Below are 18575 nucleotides of genomic sequence, written 5' to 3'. Positions count from 1 at the left end.
AGGTTTTAAGTATCTACTAGCTGAAATTTTTCCGCTGATATTAAAAATCTCACAGACCAGAAAACTAATCCTTTTTTTTTATCTTAGGGATTTATTTTAGTTGGTTTCGTATATATAGAATCTTTAATTTCCTCTTCCTTATCTTTTTTTCTTTATTTGGTAACTAGCCACCAACCTTTCCTAGAAAATTTTGAACAGCACAACCTTTTTAATCTGCTTTTTAGGTTAATTATAGAGTAAAATTATTTCTATATCCCAAAAGGAATATATCTAGATGCAAAAGAGCTTAAAAGAATATTTTCACATATATAATGCTACATATAAATAAGATGCATGTATGCATACATGATTAATGTACGAGCATGACTCAAACTTTTAAACCATACAACCAAAAAGCACTTCTTTTGCTGATCAGTCACTGTTAGATTACTCGTTGTTCAATACAGAAACAACAAATAGATCATTTTACAAACATTCTATCATTACAGAATAATAGTCTAAATCCCTCTTCCTTTGCATTCTCTCATTGTTGTAATTTACCAAAATAACACACTACTAAATGAAAGGAGATCTAATGCTCTAGTAGTGAACTTGCATAAGCATTTGGCATGCAGGCAAAACATTGGTCAACTACAATATCCTGAGTTCACGGAACATCATAATATAAAATTAAAAACTTGTGTTCGTACTTGCAGAAAAAGGCGAATCGAAAATATAATTTAATCTAGAGAACCCTATAAAAAAAATTAAATTATTTAATAAACATATAAAAATGATATCTTGTAACACAAAATATTATCGATAAGTTTCAATATTCGCTTAATAATTTACTTTAATTATATAATTCATGATACAAATTACCAATCTTTTTTGGAATTTCATATCACCAATCCTATAACTAAATATATAAAGACAACAACAGTAATTAAAATATGAAAACATTAAATCAAGTTTATTAACATGATTCATCTTTGCCATCATCACAATGTCCACGTCTCGCAGGATCAGAAGATGAGCCACACCGTCTTTTCCTAACCATTGTAAATCCTTACTACATAAGCTAAAAGACAAATGTACAAACACTTGGTTCCTCTGCTTCAACTCCTCCATACTCAACCTTCCGCAGAAATATTCCACCACTTTTTGTCTAACTTATTTTCAATTACAAATTCCTTCGGTTTGTTTTCCTTCTCAGTCTCCATCTCTAGCTCCTTAGCGAAATCAGAATTCTTTTCTATGTGGTCCTAGACCTTGAGTGTCTTATATTTGGTAGGTGTCGAAATGAAACCATCCGGGTCCCCAATATAGATATATATATATATATATATATATATAAGGAGATATATGGAAGGATGGTACATTGTTTATAGACATTTAATGTTCATGAAAAGAGTGTTTTGACTAATTTACATATTTGACTGGTAAATTGGTAGTCACTTAGATTTTGGACGTATGTTCTACATGATTATATGTTAAAAATTCATGTTACAGTTTCATAATTATAGAGTTTTGAGATTGATGTATTTTGTTTAGTTTGTTTAGTGTCCAAGTAGAAATTATGATGATGTATAGGTTTTGGAACAACTTTTCTATTTCACCAAACATTATTAAAAATATTTGAGTATCAAGTTTGCCAATTGTGGGTGTTTTATTAAATTATACTATAACTTTTGTGATCTAAAGTATATTTTAAAGTAATAATTAAATAGTAATAATCTAAACTAATGAAAATGTACCAAAAAAACCAAAAATACATGATTCTGGTAATTAAATTTAGCAAACCCAATATGATATTTTTAATTGGGCCAGTTTGTTATCATTTTAAAAATGGTGATTATATTTAACAAAAAAATGTGGACCTTTTAAATGATTTGATTTAAATGTGATTTGCAAAAGTATAAACCAAAAACAAATCTTCTGCTAGTTACGTGAATGATTTGATATTGTGATTGTTAAGAAGATTTGCTTAAATATAGGAATAGATTTTGGAATGTCATTTATTCTAGGAAACTAATAAATGATTAGTCTGGATTTTGAACAAAATAATTTATACTGGTATTTTTGAATTGCTCTGATGTTGAATTTTTTAATATATATAAATCATAAAATAAATTATGATCGAAAGAATAAAATTTTCAAGCTTAATCAAGTACATCAAATTGTATCTATATAATATGCTGGTTTTGGTTCTCCAGACTGAAAAAACAGGAGCTGTTATAACAATGGAATTATGATGTACACGAGGAGGAAGGAAAGTATTATCACAACCAGCATATATTAAAGTTAAACGTTATGTTTTTAGTAATAAGGCAAAATGTTGTGTTTTATTCATTGTACATAACTATATGTAGCAACCGAGGATTAAGTGGTTTAGTGATGGTTTTGTAAATCTAATTTATTAAAGCAATCTTGTGTGCCAGTTTAATTTAAATGCAAAACTCTGTGTTTAATATCAGTGGCATGAGAAAGTAATTTTTGTGGAAAACTTAGGGCCAAGTATAAAATGTACTCCCCTTTTAATAGATTAGATAGAAAATTTTTAGTCATTATTGTAAAGTTATGGTCAACAAATTACCATGGCAAATTGGTAACTTTATTGGTGAAAATTGTTAGAGCATATCTATAATTTTAATACAATAAGAATTTCTAAAACAAAAAATATATTGTTATTTCTATATAATTTAAATATAAACTAATTTAATGATTTAAAATTAATAAATAATTCTATGAGGGAATTATTTCATAGGATTTCAATGAATTAAAAGATTATCATTTATAAATTTCATCGCATTTTTTATTTTCGTTTATATTTTTGAACTTTTGAGTAGTGCCAATCATATCAACACACAGACACAGAATTTTAAAATTCCTGAATATGTAATTCCAGATTAAACTTAAAATCACATACAATGAGACATTAAACTTTAAATACTCACTGAGAAGCAAGAAAACTGTGGGATAAATAAAGAAAAAAATCTGAGAGAATCGAAAGAGGTTCATGCATTCTTAAATCAAGGAACAAGGTTTTATGACAGAGTAGTAAAGGTTTTTTGAAGACTGAGAAGTGAATAGGAAGAGATGACAATAGTACATCTTTGATGAGTAACAACAAGGTGAAGACGATAAGTCGACGGGTTAGTGATATGGTCATTAATATTGTGGTACATGAGATGAGCTAGTGAGAGATACCAACCAAAACAAATAGAAAATATGTATGACGAAAAACAATTTATGCTTTTAAATCTTTTTTTGGTGTTTTCAAAGATGAGAAGAGTTTGCGAGGTGTTCAAATGTGGAGGGTTTTAAGTATCTACTAGCTGAAATGGTTCCGCTGATATTGAGAATCTCAGAGACCAGAAAACCAATCATTTTTTTAGCTTAGGGATTTAATTTAGTTGGTTTCGTATATACAGACTCTTAAATTTCCTCTTCCTTATCTTTTTTTTTCTTCATTTGGTAATTAATCACCAACCTTTCCTAGAAAATTTTGAACAGCACAACCTTTTTAATCTGCTTTTTAGGTTAATCATAGAGTATAGTGATTATATCCCAAAAGAAATATATCTAGATGCAAAAGAGCTTAAAAGAATATTTTCAAAACTTACTCTTGCACAGTTGCACCGAAGCTTTCTTTATAATGCTTATACATCTATCTATATAGATATATATATATATATATATCTCTTTATATATAAAGAAGGGTTTGAATCCCTCCTAGACCATCCAGCTCAGCATCCAGCTAGGAAACTTGGCCTTCCTCGCGCTACCACGTGTCCAGGCCACACAAACCGCTGCGTTTCATTTATTCACATTCCTGTTGGGCTTTTGGTGTTTATTGCGTTTTGGGCTTCGAATTTGTCCACGCTTCCGGCCCGGGTTGATGGGGTCCGCTCGATTGAAGAAACGAAGTTCATCTCTGCTATGCGTGTGACGGCGAGGAGGTGACCTTAGCGATTCTTCTCTCGATTTTAACGATCTGATTAATTACTTCTTGATTAATCTCATTGATTCATGCCTCCACGATGTGTCTCCAAAGCGTTGTTTGGATCTGAGAGCAGGTGTGGTTTCAGTATAAATATGTGTTAGGTCCCTCTCCTTGAACTCATCTTTTCTTATAACTCATACTGATTGCTTTTGGTATGGCTAATACGAGGGTTCTATTCTCTGATTTGAAAAGGGGTCGTTGATTATTCAGAAAGAAATCAAAACTGAAACCTTGGAGATTATGAGGGTGCTTGAGAATGATGATCACATTCGGTTGATTGGATTGAAGGAAAAAAACAGCTTTCTATCTTCAAATCGGAATTAGGTTAGATCCAGCCATTGTTGATTCTTTGTGCTACTGATAAGATCGAATTCTGCTCATGAAACATGTGTTTCTGTTTCTTATTACGGAAAATCTTCAGGACAAACTTGGGATGAGTTAGATGAATTCAAAGCTTAGTTTCATATCTTCGTTCTATATCAAAATGTATGTGCAAGTATCTAACTTTGTATTTGCTTATCTTATTGAATATCAGACTCATGTAAGCGATAGTAACAATTGTATTTTTTTTAACCTTTGTTGTGCAGATGGAAAGTTGCAACGCTGGAGATGCAGATGAATGTAAATCAGGGGAAGCTAAAATCAGAAAACAGAAACATGATTTTGCAAAGCTTCCTTTTGGAAATAGACAATCTCTTGAAGCCAGATTTGTGTGGTATGAATTCAAACGCACCAAAGGCAGAGTGGATCGAAACTCATAAATGCATCATAGGAGAACATCAGGAAGAGATTCAATCAACTAAGGTAAGCAAGCTGCACAAGCTTACTTCATTATTCTTGCCTGCTCTTTTCCTTTGTTGTTTAGCGATTGAAGTCCAGTCTTTTCAAGCATAAGGGTGATGTCACTATCCTTGCCCTTTCTTTTATCTGTGATTTGGCTACAAAAGTTTGAGCTTATGTTTCCCTATTTGTGTGGGTTACAACAGAAACTTGATAAGCCCCCAAGAACATAAGCTCATGGAGAAGCCATTTCAGCGGGAACTGATGAAAATTTTGTCTCCATGGCTTGAAAGCAAGTGGAAGTTTAGTAGTCACGTTAAAAATGATATTGCTTATGTTTGACCCTGTCAAAAATTGTATTTTTGCAAGACATGTTAAGAATAATATATGGGTCAGTTTTTACATGAGAAGTACGTATGGGAGGATGAAGAAGATGAGTGATATGGCTGGTTATGTTTTCCTTCGGTTCAGATTAAGAAAGTAGGTTCAGAACTTACTTCAAGTTTATGCACAGATCTTATTCATGCTTACTTTGTTACTTCAAGTGAGATTTGATTAACTTCTCAAAGGAGAAGCATTGCCTTCACATGACAACTTAGATGTTATGTGCGTGACCAAGAACTTAGAATACAAACTATTACTAATCCTGAGTAACTCTGTTTCACATAGATATTCTCTCATAATTAATCACATGTTATAAGTAAGCATGTAGGAATCAAAAGAACTTTACCCAACAAGAGCAACCAAAACCAGTTTTTTCTTCGACTTGAAACTTAGACTTCTGGGTCACACTTCCCTGTAAATACCAACCACCACAAAATTAAAACCATATTAAAAAAAATCTAAAATTTACAAACAAAAAAACATTAAAAATGTTTGGATCTTTTTCAGTTGTATCAAAGAGTTAGTGATAATAAACATTTACCCTTCAAGAAGAAAAGGACGAGGACTGATGGGAATAAATCTAGCAAATGAAAAATATATTTGATTCATCCGCCAATTTATTTTTCTAAGTTAATATATGGTCAATAATTGTATCTCAATTTTAATTTATAAATAAATAGAATGACGAGAGGTTTGAGATCAAACATTAAAATCGATATGCCGTTAACCAGTACTACAAAGCTCTGCACACATGAAATTAGCCATGTGTTTACCCGTAACTGAAGAATCGAACCTTACCAAATAAAAAATTAAATCGAAACTAAATCAAATTTCATAAATCAGGTATATTTCTATATATCAGGTATTCTATATTTTTCTGAAACTAAAATATCAAAGACAAACGAGAACCAAACCAAAATCAATAAGTATCTCAATTTGAAATATAATTTACAAATCTAAAATATTAAATAAACCTAGTTTTACAGTAACAAATATCATAAACTTATTATTTATAAACTGAACTATCCAAAATGAATTATATGAATACTATTTCCCTAAATTATTTAAAATTATATAAACTACCTGATAATTTATCCAAAAAACTTAAATCACCTGTTTTTTTCTGGCAAAAAATAATTTATCAATAAAATTTACTCAAATTAACCAAAATAATCTGAAATGCCCGTAACCGAAAGAGACCCGATTTTGTTTTTGATATTAGCTGGTTCCCCACTTTGTTGTCCAAACTGAACCAAAAAAACAAAATATCTGAACGAGAATTGAATCAAATTTTATAAATAACCGAACATATCTTATATCTGTAGAATTAAAAAATAAAATAAAATAAACCAAAACAATTCCAAAACAAATAATTATAAAAAAGTTTGAATTTTAAAAAAGTATAATTCGAAAACATAAAAAAAATATGTTTTTTATTTAAATAATTATTTGTTATATATATATATCATGAACAAAGATATAAAAGTCTTTTGCCACTTATTGAAAATATATTTTTAAAAATGCCCCCTTAGTGATGGTAAAGATCAATAATGGTACCATGAATGTGGTAAACATGAAATTTCACTTATTATCTATTTAAAGTTAATATTTTCTTTTATTATGTCAAATTGAACTAAGAATAATAAGAAGATATATATATATATATATCTTATCATATTATTCTGAATTGTTTTTTGCTAATTTTGTTTTCTCTGAAAAAATAGAATAATGAAGGATATTGTCATTTTAATTCCAAACAAAAAATGTTTATTAAAAATAAGGGCACTCGCACCGGTTGAAATTCATCAGTCTCTAACAAATTTAAAAATATTAAAAGCTCAAAAAGAAGAAAGAGAAAGGATAAAAAAAAAGAGAGCAAGAGTGGTACCTGTGGGAAGAGCTTTCATACATTTCTAAAGAATCGGTGAATACATGTGGTATCATTTTGCAGGTTTTTTTATTTTAATTTTTAAAATTATTAATAACTAAATTATGTACAAAAATAATAATAAAAATATTAGTGAGGTACTCTACTTGCTATTTTACCACTAATGATGTCCTAACAATGTGATCTCAGAATTCTATTCATTATTGTTTTATAAAATATAGTTTTCAATCCACCATGATTTTTAAATGCTTCATAAAATTAATATAAATTTTTGTAAAACAGTTTTTATTATTAACTTCCCGCCCGTAGGGAAATATTGAAAAAGAAATAAAACAAATTTTTAATTAATTTTAGTTTGTTTATTTTTTTATAAAAGCATGTATATATATATTATTTAAAATTGACTACCACATTTGGTCTATATATATATTATACATATAAAAGTGGTTTGTTTAAACAAATATGTATAATTTTAAATAGTAATGACCACTATTAAATTTTTATGTAGTTTATCTGATTTAATTATATTTCCAGTTAAATGGATTAAACTTCACAACTTATTACTTATAACTTCATTAAACTCATCAGCAATTTTTAAAAACTAATTCTAACTATTAATATAGTTAAACTAAAACAAACATTAAAATGAATAGTCAAATAAACAGATTTTTTTTATAGTAAAAAACATGTCGGACGTTCGACAACTGTCTCGCAACGAGCTTCTACCAAGAGATATAAATGTTACTTGCACAGCTCGTGAAGTCCTCTGAAACCGACTTACGTTACGCAATGGCGTCGACGCCGGTTCTGGGGTTGGCAGCAGGAGACTCACATATATACAAGGACCTGGATCTCCAGACGCATACATTTTCCTGATTGGCTTTTATCAACCGTTTCCGTGATCTTATGGATCGATGTCTTGCTAGCGGTAACATCCAGGCACACTACGTGCAAGGAATTCATGAATATTTTCGCAACAACACAATCAATGGCATGCACCATTTACGCGTCTCAGTAGGTGGTTCTTACCCAGATGGTGTACTCATGTTGTGCAGAGGTGAGCGAGCTGTCGGTCATGCCTACATATACATGCTTGGTTGGAGGGAGTCCCCAACTAAATTAGACGAATGCTGGAGGCGAATTAAAACTTCGCTTCATGGTATTGTTGTTGCGAGACTCCCGGTTTACATGACGACGTACCAAGAAACAAGAGCTGCTATTACTAGCCTTTGCCAAAGGAACCTGCGGAAGCTCGAGCCACCGGAAAGATGCCATGTCAATGACATGGACAATTACTGCGAGCTTTGCTTATGCTACAAGTAAATCAAGCAGTTCATTGCTATCCTTTGAGATCACATTAGTGTTTTGCAGTTCGTTGTTATATCGAATCGTATTCCATACAAAATCCATGGTAATCGCAGGAAAATTTGATTTCCGGTTTTGGCTGGAAGTTTGCTTTTTGTGGTGGAAAAATTGATTTCGTGGTTTTGACTGAAAATTTTGATTTTCTCGGCTTTGGCCAAACTATTCGATTTTGTGGTTCTGGCGGAAAAAAGAATTTGTTGTTTTAGCGGGCTGGAAATTTTGTGTTTACGATTTTGGCGGGAAGATTCAAGTTCACGGCTTTGGCAAAAATTTTAATTTTGTGATTTTGGCGAAAACTTTTGCTCTTGCGGCTGTGACGGGAAAAAACAATTTTTTTTATTTTGGCAGTAAATTTCAATTTTTTTTTATTTTATCGAGAAAATACAATTTGTGGTTTTAGAGGAAAAATCTAATTTGCTGTTTTAGATGGAAATCCGATTTGCGGTTTAGAGGAAAATTTTAATTTTACGGGTTTGCCGAAAAAATCGACTTTGCGTTTTTTGAAAAAAAACAACTAAAACCTCATTTTCCATAATCAATCTTTAAATATTTTTATTATATTTTTAAAAAGTGTTTTTTCTTCCAAATAGTCATACATTAAAAATAGATATTAAAAACAGAAGATCATATATCATTTTAAATTGGTCAAAACAAGTTTAAATGAGCCAATGTAATATTTGAGGGTCTAAATGAAAAATTCTAATAGATTTATTTTAAAATTAATCTAACGGCATAGCTTTTGAATGGGGTGAGTCTAAATTTTTTTTTTTTTTGACAACATGGGATGTGTCTTAAATGGGGTGGGTTTTCCCATTTTAACATCCATATACTCCAATGTAAAGAACATTACCGGTAGATTATTTTGGTTTGACATTAGAAGTTCGGTAGCTCATATAAATCTAACACCATGTTATGTTGTTAAAGGTTTCGGACATTAGTAAATTAATAAAAATGTAGCAATCAATAATGTGAACTTATTATAGTATATATTGTAATCAGTCTAAGTACAAAAATATTCAGATATAAATTATAAAGTAATTTAAATTTAATTAAAATATATGGAAAATAAGCCGGGGTAGCGCCGGGAAAATTCCTAGTGTTACTTGAAGGGAGAATCTCGTAACTGCTTTTGCTCTGTCTTTGATCATTTAGGTATTGCGCTCCCGACAGCGATGAATCAAGGACAAGAATATCCAAACTGGCTGGAGCTTCCGCCCGAGCTGACGTCATCGATCCTGATCCGACTCGGCGTGATGGAGATACTGGAAAGCGCGCAGAAAGTGTGCAGATCGTGGCGTCGAATCTGTAAAGAACCCTTGACGTGGAGTAAGATTGACATGCGTAACGTGGGACACATGGGAGGTAGCAGTCACGAGTTGGAGAAGATTTGCCGCCACGCTGTTGATCGTAGCCAGGGCGGGTTGGTTGAGATCGAGATTTGGCACTTCGCTACTCACGATCTCCTCAATTACATCGCCGATAGGTTTCGTCCCTCTCTCTCTCTTGGTTGCTAGCAAAATCTAGGTTTAGTGAACAGATCTTGGTCGTAAAGGAAGATCATTCTAGCTTGTGAAACTATGGTTGTTATTGGAGGATATTGTGTTACTGTTTTAAACAGTATGTAGTCTCTTTAAATCTGCTGGATCAATAGACATAGCCAAGTGAAACATTCTTCTAGGCCCCCAAGTTTTGAAGAAAATTATATAGCTTTTTTTTAGCAAAAAAAAATATATAGCTATAAGCCACCAAAAATGTGAAAATAATTTTTTTTTATCAAACTTTACTAAATGTCTCTAGCTCCCAAAATTTTAGGGTCGGCCCTGGGTTGAATGACAATGAACATATTTGTGACTGTTAGTTAGTCCTCTGCCCTATCCATTTTTGAAAAGAAAACATCCAAAATATGTTTTTGATTATGTTTTTCTAACGTTTTATACATAGCTAATTTGCAGTTCAAGTAAGCTGAGAAGCCTTAAACTCGCAATGTGCTATCTAATAGAAAACGAGGGACTTATAGAAGTCATTGCGAAACTTCCTTTGCTTGAAGTCCTCGAGGTTTCATACTGCTCATTATCAGGAGAGCCTCTTGAATCTATTGTCCCGTCTTCTTGTCCAAATCAGATGACATTTGGGGAAAACTGTGACGATGTTGCTCTAGCAATCGCTGAAACACTGCCCGGACTCACTCGTCTCCAGCTTTTCGGGAACAGGTTAACAAACGTCGGCTTAAACGCCATTCTTGACAGGTGTCCTAACCTGGAATATCTTGATCTACGCCAGTGCATCAATGTTGACATTGTTGGGGATATGGAGAGGCGGTTACGAGAGGATCAAAGTTTTGAGACGCCCTAATGACCCGGTTGATGACTACCCTTATTGCGTCTCTGATGTCGATGAAATGTCAGAGGAGTATTACGGTAATTACTCAGCTGCAAGTGACTATTCTGACACAGGCGAGGACCTGGGTTTCTAGATGCTTTGGCTGACCTCTTTTAAGCATGCTCGTTGTTTTGGTGGACTTTGTGTTGCACTGTTTAATGTGTGTGTGGTCTTTTGTAGTACTGGCTTTGTGCCTTTGGTCTTTTTACAATATCTAAACTTTATTTTTTTTGGCATCTTACAATATCTAAACTCTAATGAGGTTTCGAATTATATTATTAGTTTCATCTTCCTTTGATTAAGCTTGTTCTGATTAAAACTTAAGTGCAAACATAAATACCAAAATCTGAACTGATATATATCTCTTAAACCTAGTTGTTTCAGTTCTTACATAATTTGGTCACTTGGTTTCAAGATCTTTTAAGAGGACATTTATTTACCGTAAGAAAGCGTGGTCGGGGATCTGTGAATTGGAGGATTATAAACATTTTTTTAAGAATTCTTATTAACTTTTCCATAATAAGTTGTGGGCTATGGTTATATAAAAAAGCTCCAAAAATTTTGGGAGTCAAAGATCAATGTTTCATTGGGCTTGGTCCTGGTCCAGATTCAACATTGGTTGAAAGACATGACTAGTAGTGGTATATTTACTAACAGAAGTTTCCAAGCAATGAGAGCTGAGCGTAAACTTGCTAACCAAGGCAGACTTAGAGAGCAAAGAAACCGATATCAAGTGCTAAGATGGAAGCGATAAGTGGTGACGACATCTTTGGACATCCACCTGAGCCTGCACCAACTAACCTACGTACTCGTGTTAAAGTTTCCAATGTAAGTACATATACCTTCTTGACATTTCTTATAATTTATAAAGGAAGTCTATAATAGCTTTCGCATGTATGAATGAAAAATACTAAATTCATTGCAACTTTCTGAAAACAATAACAAAGAGAAAGCTATTAGACTTTATGCGAAGGCAAGCAATCTTGTACTACAAGTATGTTCTCGATTCTTTCTCCTCGATCCACTGGAAGATATTTAAGTGTACTTTACAGACTTAAACACAACCTGTGTATAGAGTATCTTTCAAACATATAGATAAAAAGATTAACGAGCTGAAGGAGTATCACTGATGAAACTTGTGCCATGTCCCATGGAATTGGTTGAATTTGCATCTTGGCTCCTTTTGCTTAAGTTCTCATATATTTCCAAACACTCGTTGAGTTCATGAGCAACCCTTGTCATGTTTGGTCTCTCCGTGGAAGAAGGGTTGATGCATGACATTGCTAATTCAAGAGCTTTCCAAGGTGAACTTTTGTCATATCCTCGATGGAGATTCGGATCCACAATACTATCAATATCACCCTTTGCGAGCATAGACTTGGCTCATTCTACTATGTAAGGCTTTTCACGTGATTGTTCAATCACAGGTTGGCCAGTGATAATCTCCAGTAACACTATCCCAAAGCTATAAACATCACTCTTCTCCGTTAACCAATTCTTTTGGTAGTATCTGCAAGACAAGTACTTGAAAATATATGAACTTTTTTTCACCAAATAAGCAAGGATGTAGATTGTTCCACAAAAAAAAAAAAAAAAAAAAAAAAGCAAGGATGTAGACATCTTTTTAAAACTATGGTGCATAGACTTACTCGGGATCAAGATATCCAATAGTGCCAGCAACATTTGTTGATACATGAGTGTTACCTCCCACTAGAAAAGATCTGGAAAGTCCAAAGTCGGCAAGTTTTGCTTCAAAAGTTTCGCCTAACAATATATTGGTAGTTTTCACATCTCTATGGACCATTGGCGACTTACATCCAATATGCAAATATTCAATTCCTAATACATGCAAAAACCTTTGTATGTTAGGTATTTTTTTCAAAATAATGTAGTTAATAGGAACTAACAAAATTTATACAAACCTAATGCAAACTCGGTAGCTATTTTAAGTCTATTCGACCAATTCAAAACAGAGCCTCTACGTTTTCCTGCCAAAATTTTACCACATGGTTTAAAATCATTGGGAAGTTTAAAAGCCTTTGGCTTGAAATAGGTAACTCATTTACCTGAGAGATGTTCTTTTAAATTTCCATTTCCCATGTACTCGTATATGAGAGCCAAATCATTTCCTTCATCACAGTATCCAATGAGGCTTACTAGATTTACGTGGTGAACTCTTAGCAGTAGTTCGACCTAACAATCAATGATTTAAAAGGGTATGATTCAAAGACAAATGAATCATGGTTGCCCTCAAATTTAGTGGATTTTAGTGTAATGTTGCACCTCAGTTTTGAATTCGTTATAGCCTTGAGTTGATGACTGAGATAGAACTTTGACTGCTACGTGTTCATTATTTAGATAACCATGACAAACAACACCAAAGCCTCCTTTACCAAGAACAACTTGAAAGTTATTAGTCATTTCTTTGACTTCTGAATAAGTAAATCTTCTGTTTTTCATTTCGAGGGATGGACGTGTAACTGTAGAAAACATTTTGGAGATTAATGTTTCTGATATGGAGCATGTATTTATTTCTCTTAACTACCTTTGCAACTTGATCTCTTTCTATTTCTGAAAAAGAAGATGAGAACCAAGACGATTATGATAATGGCCACACAAGAAACAGATACAACTATCACCACCACCCAGGATCTTGGTTTGCATGACCCACATTGCTTAATATTTGCATCAACACTAAATATGAAAAAAAAAATTGTAAGTAAGTTATTTATATATTTAAAAAAATAAGAAAAATATAATCATTTTGAAAGGAAAATATTAACATTTTTAAGAAAAATATAATCATTATTTATAATTTTGAGAAAAAATAGCATAGAAGTGACAACAGCCAAGTAGTCTCCGTCTCCATAAAACAATTACCATATGTATATCGCATATAATGAAAACATTATTTAAGACATAAATTTCAAAGAAAAGAGTGGAAATTATAATTAAAAGAAGATAAATCTGAAAAAAAAAATTCTTACGATAGCTTTAATCCATCCTTTTTTCTATTGTGAAGGGATTGAGGAACAGAACCTCTAAGATTGTTTCCACTTAAGTTTCTGTGGAGCATTAAACAATTAGAAATTAATGATGATGACAAGTATAAAAAAATTAGATACCTTACATGACCAATAAGGATGTCATTTTGGCTAGAAACTCGGGCATTTCTCCAGTCAAATTATTATTCGATAAATCCCTAGAGTTTATCAAGAAATAGCTGTAAACCCATTGAATTAAATAAACTTTTTTATTATCTTAATCATGGAGTTACGTACAGTTCTTGAAGCTGGCTTAGATTTTGTATGCTAGGCGATATCATTCCAGTTAATCCACTTTCAGACAGATCTCTGTTTGCATGGTTAGAGATATATACCACATATTTTTTTTTTTAAAAAAGATATATACCACATATATAATATCAAGATACATGTTAATTGTTTAGCAAAAAAGAAAGATACATGTTAATTTGAGAAACAGTGTTTAATTTGAATGTTCTTACAGTGTTATGGTTCTTGGTGGTGTGGAGGTATCCATAACGTTGCAGCTTAAACCAATCCACGAGAATTATTTTGGGACGCATGGATCGCCCTGCCAGCTGGTTCTACTTAAATTATAAGTAGATTGGATGTTTTTTATGGCAATAACTAATAAAAGTAAACAAAAAAGTTAGCATGTGTAGGAACTTATCGAATACTATTTGCATAAACTACATGATCTTATATGTATACCATCATCTGTACTTGTCTCTGATTGTGGAAAATATATGGCGCTAAAAATCTCCATGGCATTCATTTGAGGTGGAAGAGTTGACTTGGGTGTTCTGAGCAGCTGTAAACGACATACAGCTCCTTCACATTTAAGCGATACGTGGTTGAATACAGTGTCTGCTTCAAAGTTCATAGGACTATAAGAATCGTAGTCAACTCTACCATTCGCCACAATTTTAAATTCTCTAGTTTCATTGGCCCGCAGTTGTTGGATCTCGGCGAAGTAAAGGTAACCATACGTTTCATCATCGGAGGTTTCCAAACTCCAGATAATAGTTAAAGGCTCACTGGCATTAGTCGGTATGGCGGCGGTGGTAATTGCATCTCGTGGTGGGGCGTAGCCATTAGAAGAGTCAGTTACATTCAGTGTTGTGGTTATTTGAGTCGACTCCAGTAGGAAATATGGTTCCCAAATACGATCATATACATCCTTGGGATAACTTCCACAAGAAAGTATTGTTAACTTTGTATCAAGATGTAGAAGAAAAAAAAGTTCCATGCAATTATTACTCAAAACAAAATTGTTAGTGAATGAATTGTACAACTATCATATATGTGTACATATTACTTAAGGTATGCGTCACTTTCGATGTGTGATCCTAATACTTAGCAACTTGCTTTACATGTTATCTCTAATAAATAAAACAGTTTTCGAGTAAAACATGGAGTGATAAATTAAAAAAAAAACATTTTATTTTAGAAATAAATCCATTTTACTATATTTTGGAGTTAAAAATGGAATAAGCTTTGAGTAAATTTTACGGCAAAATGAGATTTGGATTGGAAAATGTATTAGTATTAGAATGCTCTCAACTGTATAGAAGAAAGTAGTCTTAGTTAAAGTAATGCTGACATACCTTATAATTTTGTCTGAATAGCTGAAGTAGAGGTGCGCTAAAGTCCTCAAGGAACCAGTTCGAGTAGTATAAGTATGATACGGCAAGGGTCTTAGTTCTATGACTGATATCAGTGGTGTACTTGTCCCTGTCTTAACAACACATATATCTAAACTGTTAGATCTTGTGATGTGAATGATCTCTTCAGTCTCACTTAAACCCGAAGTTTTAAGATCTAAGGATGTCCAAATATTAGGACCAAGATAAAGGTCAAATCGTGGAGGACTGTTAAGACCGTCGTAGTTGCCGTATACAAACACGGTTCTGATTAGATACTTAGACTATAGCAGTTTCTTATTCCATCAGGAAAGTATCTCAAAACCCTGTTTGGCTTTGAGACAGAGACTGTCTCTGAGTTATTTTGGATATAACCAGTTTTTTCTCCTTGGATGAAATTGGCATCAGATATGTATGTTAAGTTGGTGAATTGCTCGTTATAAGGAGGCTCGTTAGAAGGTAATCCACAATCCAAACTGATAAAACCTGGTAAAATTGGATATTAAAATATCGGAAAATAGTTTTTTATGGTTAAAACATACATATATATCCATTAAAATTTGAAGGAAAAAAAAGAATAAATGAAAGATAGCAAAAATACCTTGTTGATTTTGAGACATAACAAGATGTATAATGGAGAAAGTTGCGCAAGCGACTAACATAAGCTTGTTGAGAGTCTTCATCCTCGACTGCTTCTCAGTTCGCAACCAAATGAAATATTAACAACTACCAAAAACTCTTGAAACATTATAAAGTCATATATAATTAACTATATATTTGTTATGAATACTGAAACTAAAGAATTTGCAATGTCAACTTCTGGAAACGTCACTTGTAGATAGTAAACGAGCTACACATCATTTTTTAACATAAATGGCGGAAAATATTAAGTCTAAGATGGAACGAGTAATTTATTGAAAGCTATCGAACCCAACTTGGTGGTAGAAAATAGTTTGTCATATTTTTAAGAGACTATATGGTTCCACCACTCCCAATCACTATTGAAATCTTAAACTATATTGTTATAAAGCTGGAGAAATTTTCTCAAAGCACAAGATTAGATATACAAACAACCAAACCAAGCTATATATCGAGTTATTATAAACAGGGTCAAAATCACTCAAATATATATATATATATATATATGATATTGATATATATGTTGTGTTTTCATTTGTTTGTTTCGTCTTCATCGTTGTGCCTGTGAGTATTTACTATTTAGACTTTACTGATCTTCACAGAGTCGACATCTCACTGGAGCAGCTATGTACAGATGTTCACAGACTTCTTGTTCTCAAAACCCATTGATTGGGTTTTTCAAAGTCGAATTCGACTTCTTTGCGTTTCTTTTAACGCGGGCTTTAGGATTACAAGTGAAGCTTCTCTACGGGTCTCTTCTTTCCTTAGCTACATCTATCTTTTGTCATGTCTTAGTTATTTTTGCTTATCAGTTTAACATCGAGAACCTCTCTAGTTGTAACCGACTTAGTCCATTGGACATTTAGTTTTAATATAAGCATTTGGTGTTAAAAAAAAAAAAAAATTTACTGATCAGTGCTTTAATTTTTTTTTAAAATAAATACATCTATCTATATACAGTAAATATTTACAAATTAAACCTCTCATCATTTTTACAGAACATAAACCCTAAACTTCGGTGCTCCTAAAATAATTACCATTCACCAAATACCCGGAAAGGAGCTCTGCAAACCGGACATGCCAACTTATACAGACACCAAGAATCTATACATTGAACGTGAAACACGTGCCTGCATGTCACCAAAACCCTAACGGCGTCGTTTCTCCTAAACTCCTCCAAACATATCACGCAAACATCCGTCGTGATCCCGCCGCCGCCTATCTTCCCGAGTATCATCGCCGGTGGAAGCGGCTCACCGGATTCCTCATCTCCGGCTGCCGCCTTCGGCAGTTTCGGGTATAGGAAGTAACACAATAATAAAACAGAGCTGAAGAAGAAGAAGACGACGCACAGAAGCCTCAACGCGAACCATTCGCTCTCCGTTGCCATTTCCGCCACCGGGGAAGCATCAGAGTAATCGCCGCAACAACTTATATCCATTTCTTGATGGTGTTCACAATCCGTTCTGTGTCCTCCGTGAAGATTAAAGAAGATTTTCTGTGATAAATAAATATATCTTATGAAAACAGATTTTTTATAAACAATTTACTCAATTTAATCCATATCATGCGCAGTTTAATTTTTGGTTAATCCGAACGTTATCAATTATCCTAATCTAGAAGATAATCTGTTTCTTTATCCATCAAATTTGATATTTAAGGCTATTTTAAACACTTGGGGTTATATTAGTAAGCATATAAGATTTACCCATAGCATCCACCTCTTGCATCAGGCTTAGAACTTGCGCCGACAAGGCCATTCCTCATGTCTCAAGACACTCGACATCAAAACGTGTTAATAGTTTTTTTTTTTGTTTGTAAAAGTACGTGTTAATAGTTTCTATATTATCCCATAACTATTACATGTTTTTTTTTTTTTTTTTTTGATAATCCAGGGGTTTCCCACTTACGTGGGTCATTCCCCTGGGCCCGGTTAGGCAGCGGTCCACTTCACCCGGAAGGGCTTTACCTGGGCTGGGGACAAGGCCCAACACCCAGTACCGCATTTGATGACAGGATGGGCAGTTCCCCTCCGCCTGGCGTCAAACCCGGGAGCATGACAATTGGCCCCCAAGGCTCTTACCAAACGAGCTACCACATCCCGTCAACTATTACTAATGTTGGACTTGTCTTTAATTCCTATTTTCTAATGGTTAGCCCAATCTCTTTTTGTTTAACTACAAATGAAGTTGGCATACTCAATGATGATCTTGGTAGCATTTTGTTCTGTTTTCGAATGAGAATTCGGCCAAAAAAAACCTCAACTTTGCACGAATTGCCAAAAGAAACATAAATTTTGTGCTGACAAAAAAAACACCAAATTTTCATTGACTTTAGAATTAATTAACAATGTTTTCGCTGACTTGCCAATTTAGTACGCCGTCAACAAATTTAACAGAAATATTTGACGTCGTTTATTGTTGGCGTTAAGTGAAACGACGTCGTTTTACATGATTTGAAATTAAAAATATGTAGACCTCTGGATTCGA

The 18575-nt window shown here is 33.1% G+C and overlaps 1 protein-coding gene and 2 pseudogenes across 1 annotated transcript; 1 reads left to right on the top strand and 2 right to left on the bottom strand.

The window, feature by feature from the left end:
* The first annotated feature begins 9466 nt into the window (after positions 1-9466).
* LOC106407071 lies at positions 9467-11079 on the top strand (annotated as a pseudogene).
* Positions 11080-11313: 234 nt separating this feature from the next.
* On the bottom strand, positions 11314-16163 carry LOC106356979 (annotated as a pseudogene).
* On the bottom strand, positions 16136-17965 carry LOC106407074 (RING-H2 finger protein ATL39-like). Its single transcript, XM_022707885.2, has one exon. It carries the CDS (start codon positions 17525-17527, stop codon positions 17120-17122), a length of 408 nt encoding a protein of 135 aa, XP_022563606.1. The 5' UTR covers positions 17528-17965; the 3' UTR covers positions 16136-17119.
* Between the last annotated feature and the right edge of the window lie 610 nt (positions 17966-18575).

Source organism: Brassica napus, chromosome C8, assembly GCF_020379485.1.
Source record: "Brassica napus cultivar Da-Ae chromosome C8, Da-Ae, whole genome shotgun sequence".
NCBI lineage: Eukaryota > Viridiplantae > Streptophyta > Magnoliopsida > Brassicales > Brassicaceae > Brassica > Brassica napus.
The sequence above is the reverse complement of the archived record's forward strand: the minus strand, read 5'-3'. Positions and strand labels throughout refer to the sequence as shown.